Source organism: Microcebus murinus, chromosome 14 (assembly GCF_040939455.1).
Source record: "Microcebus murinus isolate Inina chromosome 14, M.murinus_Inina_mat1.0, whole genome shotgun sequence".
Taxonomy (NCBI): Eukaryota; Metazoa; Chordata; class Mammalia; order Primates; family Cheirogaleidae; genus Microcebus; species Microcebus murinus.
In genome coordinates, this window is record NC_134117.1 from 24,618,196 (window position 1) to 24,634,293 (window position 16,098).

Consider the following 16,098-nt stretch of genomic DNA (forward strand, 5'->3'; position numbering starts at 1 on the left):
CATGGTCATGGATCTCCAGAAGTACAGAAGCTTACTTGTGGTGAGACTGGACAAAATCTTCCTAGACTTTCATTTATTCATTCATTCAATTTTTAAAATTGAATCAGGGCAAAGCACAGTGGCACATGCCTATAGTGCCAGCTACTTGGGAGGCTGAGGCCAGAGGATCATTTGAGCCCCAGAATTCAAGGCCAGCCTGGGCAATATAGCAAGACCTCATCTCAATAAATAAATAAATAAATTTGAATCCACGTGCTAAACATTTTGCTGAAGTCCTGGGTATTTATTGGTAAGCAAAATAAATTTGGTCCCTGCTCTTACGGGGTTTATAGATCCAGTTTCAGGAAAGTTGGAGGTTTGGTTAGAAATTATATTCCCTTTTCCCACTAAATTCTACCTTAGTACTCCTTTCCCTTTCCTTGAGCCTTATTACTTGTATTTTTTAAAATCCTTTTCCTAGTTCTGGTTGGTTGGTTGTCGTCTGCCCCCCCCGCTCCTCCCCACACACCTTCTCTCTAAGTAACATGAGCAGCTCCAGCTTTTGTTAAAAGAAAAAATAATCAATAGGTTGTTGAGAATAAGAGAATCTTTCTTCTCACCTACTAACTCTACCCCTAACATACTATTCCAACAATCAAAAGTTGACATCCTTTGCCAAATGCAATGCAGAATTTTTAATTTAAGGATATCATGCATATTACCAGGAGTTAAACTGTTTTCACCATAGTCAGTGGCCCTGACTTTCCTCCTGCCACCAGCATTGTTAGCATATACAAATTTTAGAAAATTTAGAAAATTTCTCTTGGTGAGTAAATCACCCTGGCTTCTGTGAATTCCATATGGAATTGGTTGGGGAAAGCAGCCTGCTCAAGAACTGCTGGGTCAAGGAGGCCTTACTCTCATTCAGAAATAATACAATTCATCCATTTATAGTGTACAATTCATTGGTTTTTTGGTATAATCACAGGGTTGTGCAACCATTGCTACAATCTAATTTTAGAATATTTGATCACCCCTGAAAGAAACCATGTACCCAATAGCAGTCACTCACTTTCTTCCCTAACTCTTCTTCCAGTCCTAAGCAACCACTAATCTACTTTCTATCTCTACAAATTTGCCTATTCTAGACCTTTCCTATAAATAAATGGAAAGGTTATACAATTTGTGGCCTTTTGTATCTGGCTTCTTTGACTTAAATAATGTTTTTAAGATTTATCCATATATCAGTACTTTATCTCTTATTATGACTAAATGATAGTTCATTAGAGCTATACCACATTTTGTTTATCCATTTCTCAGTTGATGGACATTTGGGTTGTTTCCACGTTTTGCTTGGAAATAATGCTTGCTATGAGCATTTGTGTGCAAGTCTTTGTGTTGTAAACATATGTTTTTATTTTGGGGGTTATATACCTAGGAGTGGAATTTCTGGCTCTTATGATAACCCTATATGTTTAACATTTGGGGAACTGCCAAGCCACTTTCCAAAATTGCTGTACCATTTTACAATCCCACTAGCAATATCTGAGGGTATTGATTTCTTCACATCCTTTTCTTTTTGATTATTATTATCCTACTGGGTATAAAGTGGTATCTCATTGCGGTTTTGATTTGTATTTCCCTAATGACTAATGATGTTGAGCATCTTTTCACATCTATTCAGATGTTTTGCTCTTTTAAAAATTGAGTTATTTATATTTTTATTGTCAATTTGTAAGAGTTCTTTTTATATTCTGGATACAAGTCCTTATCAGATAAATAATTTGCAAATATTTTCTTCTGTGGATTGTCTCTTCACTTTTTCAATTTTTTTTTTTTTTTTTTAAGACAGAGTCTCACTCTGTTACCTGGGCTATAGAACAGTGACATCATCATAACTCACTGTAACTCCTGGGCTCAAGTGATCCTCCTGCCTCAGCCTCCCAAAGTGCTAGGATTACAGGCATATGCCACCGTACCCAGCCTCCTTTCACTTTCTTTGTTTGCAGCGCAAAAGTTTTTAAACTTGATAAAGTCCAAATTGATTTTCTTTTGTCACTTGTGCTTTTGGTGTCGTACCTAAGAAACCATCGTCTAACACAAGATCATATTTACTCCTGTGTTTTATTCTAAGAATTTTATAGTTTTTAGATCTTACATTTAGATGTATGGTCCATTTTGAGTTAATTTTTATACATGGTATAAGGGAGGAGTCCAACTTCATTCTTTTGTATGTGGATATCCAGTTGTCCCAGCACCATTTGTTGAAAAGACTATTCTTTACCCCATTTGATTGTCTTGCCACGTTTGTCAAAGGGCAACTTTAATCTTTTCACAATGGCCATGTTTTCCCATTCATTTTCCACTCAAACCTTCTCTTCTTCATACTCCTCCTCTTCCTTTCAAGTCCCCTTTTTCAAATTATTCTTTAGCATGAAAGCTTTTGGGTTAAATACCTGAAGGGCTGAGATTAGATGAAAACCAATCTTAAGATGCCAAATAAAAAGGAAAGAAAGAGGCCTATTTCTTTGCCATGTATGGAGCCTCTGTAGTGCTGTCCATTCTGCTGTTTGTTCAGACACTGTCTCTGTTCAGAATGTGTGTCTTCTCTATGTATGACACAGGCTACCCTACAAGTTCTCTCTTTACTAAAGTCTGTATTTCTCATTAGTAAAGGCCAAAGAACCAGGTCTATTTTGTCTGAGAAGTATGTAACCCATGTGGCTACATTTGTGGCATTTGTATTAATAATTGGAACTTTTGTAGCATGGAATCTCAGAGTGATCCACTTACAGAAGAGAAGGAAAGAATAATATGATGTAAAGATACAAAGAGAGGAAGTCACTGCAGGATGAGATGCTGACTTGTCTGCTCTACTACTTAGCTAAAGACTGACTCTGGGCCAGGCACAGTGGCTCACGCCTGTAATCCTAGCACTCTGAGAGGCCAAGGCGGGAGGATCCCTTGAGCTCAGGAGTTGGAGATTAGCCTGAGCAAGAGTGAGACCCCATTTCTACTAAAAGTAGAAAGAAATTAGCTGGACAACTAAAAATATATAGAAAAAATTAGCTGAGCATGGTGGCACATGCCTGTAGACCCAGCTACTGAGAGGCTGAGGCAGGAGGATCACTTGAGCCCAGGAGTTTGAGATTGCTGTAAGCTAGGCTGACACCATGGCATTCTAGCCAGGGCAGCAGAATGAGACCCTGTCTGAAAGAAAGAGAGGGGAGAAGAGAGGAGAGAAAGAAAAGAAAGAAAGAAAGACTGACTGACTCTGGATTTGCAGTTGCTTTGCCCAAATGCCAGGGTTCTTATGGAGAGTAGAACATCTGTATATTCTGTATATAGTCCACTCAGGCTGCCATAACAAAATATCAAAGACTATGTGGCTCAAACAACAAAATGTATTTTTTCACAATTCTCACACTTATTGTATGTCAACAATGTACTATTCCCAGGTACTGTGCTAAGTGCCGAGGTAGGTCTGTCTATCTTATTATTCCCATTTGTTTCCTCTGGTGAGAATAGCTTGTCAAAAATCAGTCATAATAACAAGTGGTCAAACCAGAATTCCAAACCATGATTTTTTTTTAAGTTTCTGTCTTATGTTTTTATTACCTGAATTAGATTAAATGGTTCTATAATTCTTTACTATCAATAAGGTATAAAAGAAAATATTGATTTGTTATGCTATATCATATACACACGTTTTAATAAACTTTTTATTTTAGAATAATTTTAGATTTACAGAAACAGTGCAATAATAATTCACAGAGTTCCTGCATACACTCAGCCTAGTTTCCACATCTTGATGTTACCATGGTACATTTATCAACACTCAGAAACTGACATTAATACATTACTATTAACTAAACTCCATATTTTATTTAGATGTTACTAGTTTATCCATTAATGTCCTCTTTCTGTTTCAGGATCCAGTCCAAGGTACCACACTGCTTTTAGTTGTCATGTCTCCAAAGTGTCCTCTGATCTGTGACAATTTCTTAAGTCTTGTTTTTCATGACATTTACAGTATGAAAGAGTACTGGTCAGGTATCCTGTAGAATGTCCCCAGTCTGGGTTTGTCTAATGTCTTTCTTATGATTAGACTGGGATTATGGGTTTTTTGGAAGAATGCAACAGAGGTAGAATGCCCTTTTCATAAGAATACATCCAGGACCACATGATATCCACATGATATCACTGGAAATGTCATCATTTGGTTAAGGTAGTGTTTGCCATGTTTCTTTGCTGTAAAGTTCCCATTGTTCCCATTTGTTACTTTATTCTTTGGAATAAGTCTTTGAAACTAGCCCATCCTCAATGACAGTGAGAATTAAATGTCACTTCCTATAGGGAGAAGTATCCATGTGTACTATTTGAAATTTTTCTATAAGAAAGATGTCTCTGCTGGGCACAGTGGCTCACACTTGTAATCCTAGCTCTCTGGGAGGCTGAGGTGGGTGGATCGCTCAAGATCAGGAGTTCGAAACAAGCCTGAGCGAGACCCCGCCTCTACTAAAAATCAAAAGAAACTAATTGACCAACTAAAACATATATATATACAAAAAATTAGCCAGGCATGGTGGCACATGCCTATAGTCCCAGCTACTCGGGAGGCTGAGGCAGTAGAATCACTTGAGGCCAGGAGACTGAGGTTGCTGTGAGCTAGGCTGACCCCATGGCACTCACTCTAGCCTGAGCAACAAAGTGAGACTCTGTCTCAAAAAAAAAAAAGAAAAAGAAAAAGAAAAGAAACATGTCTCTTCTCCTCATTTATTTATTTATTTGTATCAGTATGGACTCATGTGAAACCCTGTTCTAAAACCTTTGCTCTTTCTGCTACACCAGGCAAGAAACAACAAGGGCCTATACCAAGGCATTGGTTTTAGGGAAATTTATTTATTTCAGATTCCAGAGATTTTTGTTGTTGTTGTTGTTGTTGTTGTTTTAAAGAATCAGGAGTCTGTGTTGCTTAGGCTGGAGTACAGTGGCTATTCACAGGCATGATCATATCACATTGCAGCCTTGAACTCCTGGGCTCAATCTATCCTCCCACCTCAGCCTCCTGAGTAGCTTTAACTATAGGCATATGCCATTTGTACCCAGCTTATTTAAGACATTTTTGAGGGAGAGATTTAATAAGACTGGGGGACCTTGGATGTGAGCTAGTGATAGAGAGGGACTGTTTGAAAATGATACTCAGATTTTTGTTTGAACAGCTGGAAATAAAATTTTGGTTTGAAACAATTTGCTAACAAGTGTGAAGGTGGCTTCTAGGCTTTGATGAAGCTCAGCCTCTTCAGAGACTATTTAACCAACATGGGTGGCCCAGCTTTACTGAGTACCCTGTTCTCCCAAGTTAGAGCAGAGAAGACTACTTTTCTTTCTGATTGAAGCACCAAGGCCCCCTAGTGGACAGCCCCTTGGGTCCTGTTTCTTATCTGGAGGACTCTTGATTTTGTTTGGTTGTGGGTTTTTTCTGTTAGTTAATCTGCAGAGCAGAGATGCTTGATTCTTTTCTCTGATAAATCATTAAACCTTTCCCATTTCAGAGTTATCAATTTACCCCTATTTGTGACCTCCTTATGTTCAATAAGAGAACAGTTACCCTATTATAATCATTCCCATGCCCTCGTACTAGAAGGGTACTCAAGTCTTATTTTTAACAGATTTACCTCCTTCTTTCATCTGGCATCAAATTAATGTTAATTCTTTGTTTCAGAGCCATCATCAACCACTTTAACCCCAAAATTGAGTCCTACGCTGCTGTGAATCACATATCCCAGCTGTCAGAGGAGCAGGTAAGCTACTACTCTCCCTAGACCTAGGTGGTGGCTAGGACTAAGCAGTTGCCTTCTCTTTGGTGGCAGGGGAATTCTGTAACTGAGCTTTTAGCAGGAGTGGCAAGAGCTAGGCCCCTGAGAGGAATTAGTACAGGATTGGTTGATAGTACTTTTCATAGAGAGTGATGCCTTCTGCATTAGTGCCACCTGAAGGCTTTAATTATATAGAAGATATATAGGTGAAATCTGGTGAATTATTATTTTAGAGTGAGCAATAAAGCATTTCTTTTTTAAAATTTTAGTCAGAGAACCATTGTGATCTTTTTTTTTTTTTCTTTTTAATTGCAGCCAATTTGATCACATACAAAATTTCTTCATAAATATTCTTTTATGAACCTTATTATAACTTGCATAGAGCGTCGACAACATATTTGGACTTTTTGTTTTGTCCTAAATTTCCCTTTTCTTAAACAACCACTCACTCACTTATTTTAGGACAAAATTTTATAATAAAAGTTATTTTTTATACAAAATTACTTATTTTTCTGTTTAATCTTTCTTACTAGAAATATATTTTTATATCTATAACTTTTCTCATGTTTCTCTCTCTCTCTCACACACATACTTTACTGGTTCCTTTCTATCTTGTTTTTATTTTTCTTTAAATCTCTCTCTCTCTATTTTTTGGAAACAAGGTCTCACTCTGTTGCCCAGGCTAGAGTGCAGTAGCGTCATCATAGCTCACTGCAACCTCAAACTCGTGGGCTCAAGTGGTTCTTCTGCCTCGGCCTCCCAGGCAGCCGGGACCACAGGCATGCACCACCATGCCCGGCCAAATTTTCCATTTTCTATAGAGTCAGGGTCTCGCGCAGGCTGGTCTTAGACTCCTGAGCTCCAGCAATCCTTCCATCTCAGCCTCCCAGAGTGCTAGTATCATAGGGCCACTGTGATCAGCTGGCCTTAAATCTATATTTTGAATCAACTGTTAAATAACTTCTAAATAGACAAAATTATTTTTAATAAGAACATATTTTATGTCTCTTGTATAACTTTTCTCATTAAAGGCATGTTATTCTTTGGTATACTTTATATAGAGAATCTTATATATTGACTAAAATATAAAAATAGAATTCTTGGTCAGGTGCTATAGCTCACACCTATAATCCTAGCACTCAGGGAGGCCAACATGAAGGATCACTTGAGGTTGGGACTTGGAGACCAGCCTGATTAACAGTGAGGTCCCATCTCCACCAAAAATAGAAAAATCAGCCGGGCACGGCGGCACACGCCTGCAGTCCCAGCTACCTACGAGGCCGAGGCAGGAGGATGGCTGGAGTCCAGGAGTTTGAGGTTGCTGTGAGCTAGGCCGACGTCACGGCACTCTAGCCCGGGCAACAGAGTGAGACTCTGTCTCAAAAAAAAAAACAAAAATTTTTAGTGGAAACCTAAGAAGCACGAAATCAGGACTGTCATATATAAGTATTTTTAGATGAGAGCCATTTTGTGATTTTTGGAAAACATATTTCCTTATAACATAGTGTTTCTGTTAATTGGAAATGATCCACGTAAAGAGTATTTACTATATTATTTAACAAAACTTTAACCCTTGGCCGGGTGCGGTGGCTCACATCTGTAATCCTAGCATTCTGGGAAGCCGAGGCAGGCGGATTGCTCAAAGTCAGGAGCCTGAAACCAGCCTGAGCAAGAGCGAGACCCTGTCTCTACTATAAATAGAAAGAAATTAATTGGCCAACTTTTTTTTCTATATATAGAAAAAAAATTAGCTGGGCATGGTGGCGCACGCCTGCAGTCCCAGCCACTCAGGAGGCCGAGGCAGCAGGATTGTTTGAACTCAGGAGTTTGAGGTTGCTGTGAGCTAGGCTGATGCTACGGCACTCACTCTAGCCTGGGCAACCCCATTGTGATCTTTGAAAATAAGAAATGAGAACTTAGAAATGGATGAAACTGCCAATTAGAAAAACCCTGAGTTCAGCTTAATTTGAAGCTGTTTGGCTCATTAAAACTTTGAGCCCTCATTGGGACAAGTTTTCCTTAGTAATTGAGTTCCCTTTGCCGTGAACAATTATTTCTGAGGAGATTTTTCTATGATATGGACTGAGTTGGAGGTGCAGATAGCCTTGTGTGTTTGTTTTCCTTGAATCTGGCCTGATTTCCCCTTCTCCCAAAGTGTCTGCACTCAGCTCTGCGTTATATAAAAGTACAGATGGGGTGTTAGCATGGCATGGGATTGAACTTGATGTTTCAGAATGAGATTCTTGAGTCCTGCTTTTAAAAGCACAAAATAAGACATCCTATTCACATGATTCCTTTCCTTTCTACCCTACTCCCACATTGGAGGGGCCAGGGTATAGACTCCAAGCCAGTAAGAAGACATGCATACCCTCTTTTACCAATGCATCATTGCAATCATTCTTTGAGCTTCTTGCTGACAGAGCCAGCCAGCCAGCTATGATATGACCATGTGTTCCAGTGTTCCCAAAAGCTATTCGGTTTGCCCAGTGAGACACCAAGCAAGCCTTTTTCCTAACAGACAAGCTTCTCAGTGTTCCCACCAGTGGCTCTTTTCCTCAGCCAGATGGTTAGGACTCTATTAATCTATCAGTTGTTCCCTTTGACATATTTGTTCTCTTTCATGAGGCCAAATGAGAGGCTGTGAGAATCCATCCTCACATTTAAAACTGCTTTTATAATGGCTTTCATTTTCTTTTTCCTCTCTGCCGATGGAGCAGTCCTGAGTCCTGTTCTTTGATACTGGTGCTGTGAGCTGCTTTGTGATGCTACCTTTTTGCTGTTGGACCAGTTCAGATCAATTTTACTATATCATTTTTAGGCAGAAGAACTCAACATCTTGAGTTTTGTATAGTGAGAGAAGGGGTGACTTTCCTACCGCAGTGAGCTCCCGCTAGTCTAAAGGCTTTTTTTTTTTTTAAGAAAAAAAAAGGAAAAAAGGAAGATGCACATTTGCACTGTCAGCCACGTGCAGTATTCATCCCCCAGCAGCTTGGGAAGGTCAGGCTGAAATCTCTCTCTAGCAGTAGCAGCCATAGACCAATAATAAAAATCCTTCCTGGCGCATGAGGCAATCTGTAAAAGGATGATTAGCAAGCACGTGTCTTCAGCCTCCTTCAACTTCTTTCAAAGTTACATGAAGTGATGAAAGTGCCTCTCAAAAAAAGTCCACAAGCCACAGATGAGACGATTTCTTTGCAGAGAGGAGGTACCTATAAGATAATGGGGAAGGGATAGCAATTCACACAGATTTATTTACTAGGTTAGTAAATAATTATATTTTTGCTATAATAGAAGATGTGCTGCTAGGTAGTGGGGATCAATAGTGAATAATCTAAATATATTTCTTGCTCTCAGACAGATTTTTTTTTTTTTTTTTTGAGACAGAGTCTCACTTTGTTGACCAGGCTAGAGTGAGTGCCATGGCGTCAGCCTAGCTCATAGCAACCTCAAACTCCTGGGCTCAGGCAATCCTGCTGCCTCAGCCTTCCGAGTAGCTGAGACTACAGGCATGCACCACCATGCCTGGCTAATTTTTTTCTATATATATTAGTTGGCCAATTCATTTCTTTCTATTTATAGTAGAGACGGGGTCTTGCTCTTGCTCAGGTTGGTTTCGAACTCCTGACCTCGAGCAATCTGCCCTCCTCGGCCTCCCAGAGTGCTAGGATTACAGGCATGAGCCACCATGCCCACCCTCACAGAGTTTTTGTGTACTCATTACCTCTCTTAATCCTTTTCACATGGGGGACTGGAGAAGGATGATACTATTCTGGGACCCTTATCAAAACTGTCCTCAAAATAATTGTTGCCTCTCTTCCCTAACTGACTTTGAAGGGTGCTAAATGACAGCATTATGGTACACTTGGTTTTATTCTCAGTGCTATCAGAGGTATTTGACTGCCTTGTTAATCTCCAGCATGTGTTGGAGCACTTTTCTCCCTTCACATACAAATGTTAATATCACTTAATGTTAAGAGTATTCACAGCTTCCCAAAGAGCTAGCTTTGGGATGCAGTAGTGCCCTGTAGTTGTTAGTAGTAGACTGAGTAGGAAAAAAACAAATTAGGAACTTAGTCCTCAGTAGATTCTACAGTACTCCTAAAATAAAGCCTAAAATCCATGGATAGGGTTAACTAGAATTTATAGCACTTAGTAAATTAGCAGACAAGACAGGGCTCTTTGGTAGATCTGCTTGCCCAGCCTTCAATTGTCTTCTGGCAAGGATTTGTGAATTCTTGAATTCTGACAACCCCCAGATACATTCTAGCCTCTGTTTGAGGCATTTCAGGGTGATGCATGTAAATCCATTATTGCATATTAAACAAAGCCCGGCCTCTCACACTGGGGTTTCTTTTCAAAGATCCAGAAGGTAGATGACATTTTTCTGTTAATTCTCACTGGCTTCATGGAGGGCAAAGGTTTTTAATCAGTTAATACCTTCAGTGTGACTGAATAGGCATACATTTTCTGGCATTATAAACTGCATACTTTTTTATAGTATCTGTGCAGGTGTTGTATGTGTCTGGGGTTAATTGTGAGGCTTGTTCACTTTGACCTCTTTTTTGTGTCTGTGATAAAATATACACAACATAAAATTTACATTTTAACCATTTTTAAGTGTACAGTTTGGTGGCATTAAAGTACATTTACAATGTTGTACAGCCATCACCACTGTCCATCTCATCATTCCATACTGAAATTCTTTATCCATTAAACCAGCAGTCCCCAACTTTTTTGGCAGCCAGGGACCGGATTCATGGAAGATAATTTTCCACAGACTGGGGTGGGATGATAGGGTGTGCTGGGTTGGGGCAGGTGGTGTGGAGCTCAGGCAGTGATTTGAGACCCATTTCCCAATAGGCCATGGACTGGTACTGGCCTATGGCCCAGGGGTTGGGGACTACAGCATTAAACTGTAACTCCCTATTCCCTCTCCCTCTAAACCCTGGTAACCACTATTTTACTCCCTATGTCTATGAATTTGACTATTCTGGGTACCTTAATGGAATCATATAGTATTTGAACTTTCGTAACTGGCTTATTTCATTTAGCATAATGTATTCAAGCTTCATCCATGTTGCAGCATGTATCAGAATTTTTAAGCCTTTTTAAGACTGAATAATATTCCTTTGTATGTATATACCACATTTTGTTTATCCATTCATCTGTCTATGGACATTTGGATTGTTTCCACCTTTTGGATATTGTGAATAATGTTGCTATGAACATTGGTATACAAATATATGTTGAAATCCCTGCTTTCAGTTCTTTTGTGTATATACCCAGAAAGGGAATTGTTGAATCATAATGATAATTCTATGTTTAATATTTTGAGGAATTCCAGACTGTTTCTCAAAGTGGCTGCACCATTTTATATCCAGTTTCTCCACATGCTTACCAATATTTGTTGTTTTCTGTTTTGTTTTAGTTGTTTATAATAGCCATCCTAATGGGTGTGAAGTGATATTTCATTGTTTTTTTTTATTTGCATTTCCCTAATAATATGTTGAACATCTTTTAGTGTGTTTGCTGGCCATTTGTATATCTTCTTTGGAGAAATGTCTATTCAAGTCCTTTACCCATTTTTAAGTAGGGTGATTTGTTTTTTTGTTATTGAGTCTTAGGAATTTTTTATATATTCTGGATATTAATTCCTCATTAGATATGTGATTTGCAAATATTTTTCCTGTTCTGTGGGTTGTCTTTTTACTCTGTTGATAGTGTCCTTTATTCACAAGATTTTTAAAATTTTAATGAAGTACAATTTGTCTGTTTTGGTTATTGCCAAGAAATCCAAATGTCATGAAGCAAAATCCAATGTCAGGAAGCTTTTCCTCTATGTTTCTTTTAAGAGTTAAGTTTTAGGCCGGGCGCAGTGGCTCACGCCTGTAATCCTAGCACTCTGGGAGGCCGAGGCGGGCGAATCGCTCATGGTCAGAAGTTTGAAACCAGCCTGAGCAAGACCGAGACCCGTCTCTACTATAAATAGAAAGAAATTAATTGGCCAGCTAATATATATAGAAAAAATTAGCCGGGCATGGTGGCACATGCCTGTAGTCCCAGCTACTCGGGAGGCTGAGGCAGTAGGATCACTTCAGGCCAGGAGACTGAGGTTGCTGTGAGCTAGGCTGACGCCATGGCACTCACTCTAGCCTGGGCAACAAAGTGAGACCCTGTCTCAAAAAATAAAATAAAATAAAAGGCATCTTGAAAAGGCCCACATAAGAGGGTGAGCTGAATGATTATGTGCTGCTAGAATGACCACTCTCTTACTTGGACCAGGAGGTAAAGCTGTACTACCATAGGCCCTAGATAGAGGAGAAAATATTTTGGATTTAAAATAGATGCAAATATAAGAACAAAAAAAAAGAAAAAAGAAAAGAAAAATGTTTTTAAAAATAAAAAATAAATGCAAATAGATAAAAGGAAGGAAAAAACTAGTAGTTATTGAGCTGAGCTCACAGAGTCTCACTGTGTTGCCTGGGCTACAGTGCTATGGCATCAGCCTAGCTCACAGCAACCTCAGACTTCTGGGCTCAAGCAATCCTCCTGCCTCAGCCTCCTGAGTAGCTGGGACTATAGGCATGTGCCACCATGCCCAGCTAATTTTTCTACATATTTTTAGTTGGCCAATTAATTTCTTTCTATTTTTAGTAGAGACAGGGTCTCACTCTTGCTCAGGCTGGTTTCGAACTCCTGACCTTGAGCGATCCTCCCACCTTGGCCTCCCAGAGTGCTAGGATTACAGGCGTGAGCCACTGACTGTGCCCAGCCAAGCTGGGCATTTTTATATGGGTTATTTACTTAATTCTTACGTCAACTATTTGGGGTAGGTATAATTATCATTTTATAGATGAGGACACTAAAGAGAACAAGTAATTTGTTGAGGGTCACACATCTATTAGTGGTAAAGCCATAATGTAAACCCTAGGCCTGTCTGACCTTTTTCAGTTTCATCAGGCTGGGATATGTGTGACAACCTGAGTCTGTCAGATGTTCTGAAGAAAACAGTAAGCCAGAAATAGGAAGGTGGAGGAAGAAGCAGGGAGAGTGAAGATAATAGGGCTTATTCCTGGGGGGTTGGGCAAGTCCTGGATTGGGAAGGGCTCATTCAATTGAGAACAAAAAGTACTAAAGAAGGGCCTGGAGAGTTTGACTGCCAGTCAGGTAGAAATGTATAAATAGAGGGTCCTGGCACAGTATGATAACTTTATAAATGAAAGAAGAGTCTCTTTATTCCAATCAAGTATCTTGGGAAGGTCACTGTGAGAAGTAAAAGTTTTTCCTACACACCAAAGGAACATGGTGCCTTTTTTTTTTTTTTTAAGAGACAGGGTCTTGCTCTATCAGCCAGGCAGTCATAGTTTACTTGCAGCCTCCAACACCTGGGCTCAAGCAATCTTCCTGCCTCAGCCTTCAAGTAGCTAGGACTGTAGGCATGTACTACCATGCCTAGCTATTTATTTTTATTTTTATTTTTTGTAGAAACAAGGCTTACTCTGTTGCCCAGGCTGGTCTCAAACTCCTGGCCTCAAGCAGTCCTCCTGCCTTAACCTCCCAAGGTGCTGGGGTTATAGACCTGAGCCACTGCGCCCAGCCCATAGTGACTTTTTTAAAAATGTTTTTATTTATTTTAATAGATAATATGTTTATATGGTTAAAATCTAAAAGGTAGCACACTGAATTTTAGTTGTTTTTAAAGTAGTTCCATTTCATTAAAAAAAAAATAAATCTCAAAATTAATGTCCCATGGCCGGGCACAGTGGCTCATGCCTGTAATCCTAGCACTCTGGGAGGCCGAGGCGGGTGGATTGCTCGAGGTCAGGAGTTCGAAACCAGCCTGAGCAAGAGCGAGACCTTGTCTCTACTATAAATAGAAAGAAATTAATTGGCCAACTAATATATGTAGAAAAAATCAGCCGGGCATGGTGGTGCATGCCTGTAGTCCCAGCTACTCTGGAGGCTGAGCCAGAAGGATTGCTTGAGCCCAGGCGTTTGAGGTTGCTGTGAGCTAGCCTGATGCCACGGCACGCACTCTAGCCTGGGGAACAAAGCAAGACTCTGTCTCAAAAAAAAAAAAAATTAATGTCCCACATTCAAGCTGGATGAATTGCAGAGGTAGGTCACTGGTGGACTGGTAGAAAAGAGCTCAGCTTGTTATTCATCTCTGTCATTGTCAGCATTTTCTCCAGTTAGGTATGAATTTTGAAATGACCATTGTATGAACTTTTGGTCTTCCTCAGTTAGGCAGCTGTGAAGTTTCATTGGCAATACATAGGAGGAACAGTGTTAGAGACAGTAGGAATTCCAGTAGTTGTTAGCTTTTGAAGAGATTATGGGAGACAGTCGTCCTTGCTTTCTTGGTTTAACCTAGAATGGATCCTTTAATCCAGTTATTAGAAGATAGTGTTCAGGTAGGACTTCCCTCTTCAGTTTGTTTTCTTAGCCACCTCTTTTCTTCCAATAGATCTTTGGGAAGTTTGATTTATTTCCACTGTAACCTCTTCCCCAGAAAGTGGCTCAAAACTCTTTAAGATATACTTGGAAGAGCATGGTAATGTCAGAGGCCAGAAGTATAGCTATGCAAACTTGTATCTCTGTTATAAACTGTGTTAATTAGAAATGTTTTTATTCCATCCAGTCTACTGACCAGAAAGAAGAAAGAAATGTTTTTGCTAAGTACCATGACCACATTTTGACTTTTTATAGTGATCCTGCTTAAATAATGTTGCAGTCTTAAAAATGACCCACCCAGCTAGAAAAGAAGCTGTGCATAGCCCACAAATGGGATTTCTGTTAAAAGATTGTGTTAAGGGAGGGATAGATACATGATGCCTGGCAAGGAGACAGAGACCCCATGTTCAATTACCAGTGAGTTAGGAGGAGAGACAGTGTTTTCTGTGTCCCTACCTGAGATGTGATATGTTTGCAAAGAAAGAAACCTAGGGTGGGGAGGACAGACATCTGCCTCTTGGTTGGAGCTGGGCAGAGTGCCCTCCCTGCATTAATCCATGGAGAAGGAGAAGTTCTGAGATGATATTTTTGTATATCATGTTTTTCCCCATTCCCATTTCCTTGACTGCCTCTTAATGTGATTGGATGCCTTGCTCATGAAGGGTAAGGACCTGGTTTGTTGGATCTGTAATTAGTGCAAAGAAAAGGTTCACCAGGGATCTGTAGGGCTTCAACCAAATAAATTTAGTCAGGGAAGTGGGGGCAGCTGCCCAGGGAAATTAAAAAAGTCACTGTCACCACTCCTTTGACCAACTGATGGCCTCTCATTAATCGTTCCCAGTGAGGTTCATTATGTGGTCCACCTTGCTGAAGGGCAGAGTCAGCCTGTCAGATCAATAAATCTCAGGGAAGTGGAGAGCCCTTTGGTAGTAGACTTGAAAGGCATGGGTGGACTGGGAGAACTGGCCAGCTTAAATTGGTTCTGAAATTGGGCTTGGCCCTGAAATATAGGAGATGAAAATAGAAAGAGGGAAGAAAAAAACTACTGCATGTTATGTGCAGGGTGGCTGTATAGAGGAAATAGTTATCTTTTAAAAGGCAGATCACCTTTCTATAGCCTAAGAGATTTGTGTACACCTTTTGCATCATTGTTTCCAAACAATTATTTTGGGTGGTGGTGCCCTAGAGCAATATTAAGGTTATCTTGGATAGAAAATCAGTATAAGCACCCAGTGGAGGGAGAGATGCTCAGTCAGTGGGGTCTGTGGTTTTGTTACAGGTTGCTATTCTAGTTCCTGTCCTGTTGGCTTTTTGTTTGTTTTTTAGCCACTCTGAGCTATAAAAGTATTCTTAAAAGAAGAGGCAATTCTTGCCTTCAAAGAAAGCTCTCAGGACCTGCTTTGGTCTAAGAATTCTATGCTTTGAGTGTCCTTAGTGCATTAAGACAGGGAATGGGTGCCCTGGCTTAATGTTCCCCATATTTCTTTTCTTCTGTGCAAAAGTACAAAAGTTTCTGCTCTTGCAAACAGGGCTATAAAATGCAAAAATCATACCTGCCCTTGATGACTTCACAGTATATATATCAAGATCACTACTTTATTGTTAAGCCTTTGCCAATGTACTGTCCCATAGACCTCTCTCAGAGGATGTATTTGGAGTCCTTGCAGCGCCTGACCCTCCACCTGACCATTTATAAGCCAAGAAGGACAGATAAAGCTTCCTATTCTTCTTGAACCCCCAGTGGAATATTGTCTCATTACAAATCCATAAATGGTTGGCTGATGACTCTTATTCAAAGTGAGTTTTCACAAGGAGAGCCATGATCATCTAATATCTTTCATTGGTG

The 16,098-nt window shown here is 39.8% G+C and overlaps 1 protein-coding gene across 4 annotated transcripts in view; it reads left to right on the forward strand.

The window, feature by feature from the left end:
- ARMH3 (armadillo like helical domain containing 3) overlaps window positions 1–16,098 on the forward strand; it is a 186,375-nt gene that overhangs the window by 143,512 nt on the left and 26,765 nt on the right. For all 4 annotated transcript variants that reach the window (XR_012922829.1, XR_001155313.3, XM_012769470.3 and 1 more), the window contains one exon: window positions 5,705–5,783. Coding sequence is in view for 2 of the 4 variants with exons in the window: in XM_012769470.3 (XP_012624924.1) it covers window positions 5,705–5,783 (79 nt within the window). In the remaining 2 variants the exon portion in view is untranslated. The remainder of the gene's footprint in view (window positions 1–5,704; window positions 5,784–16,098) is intronic.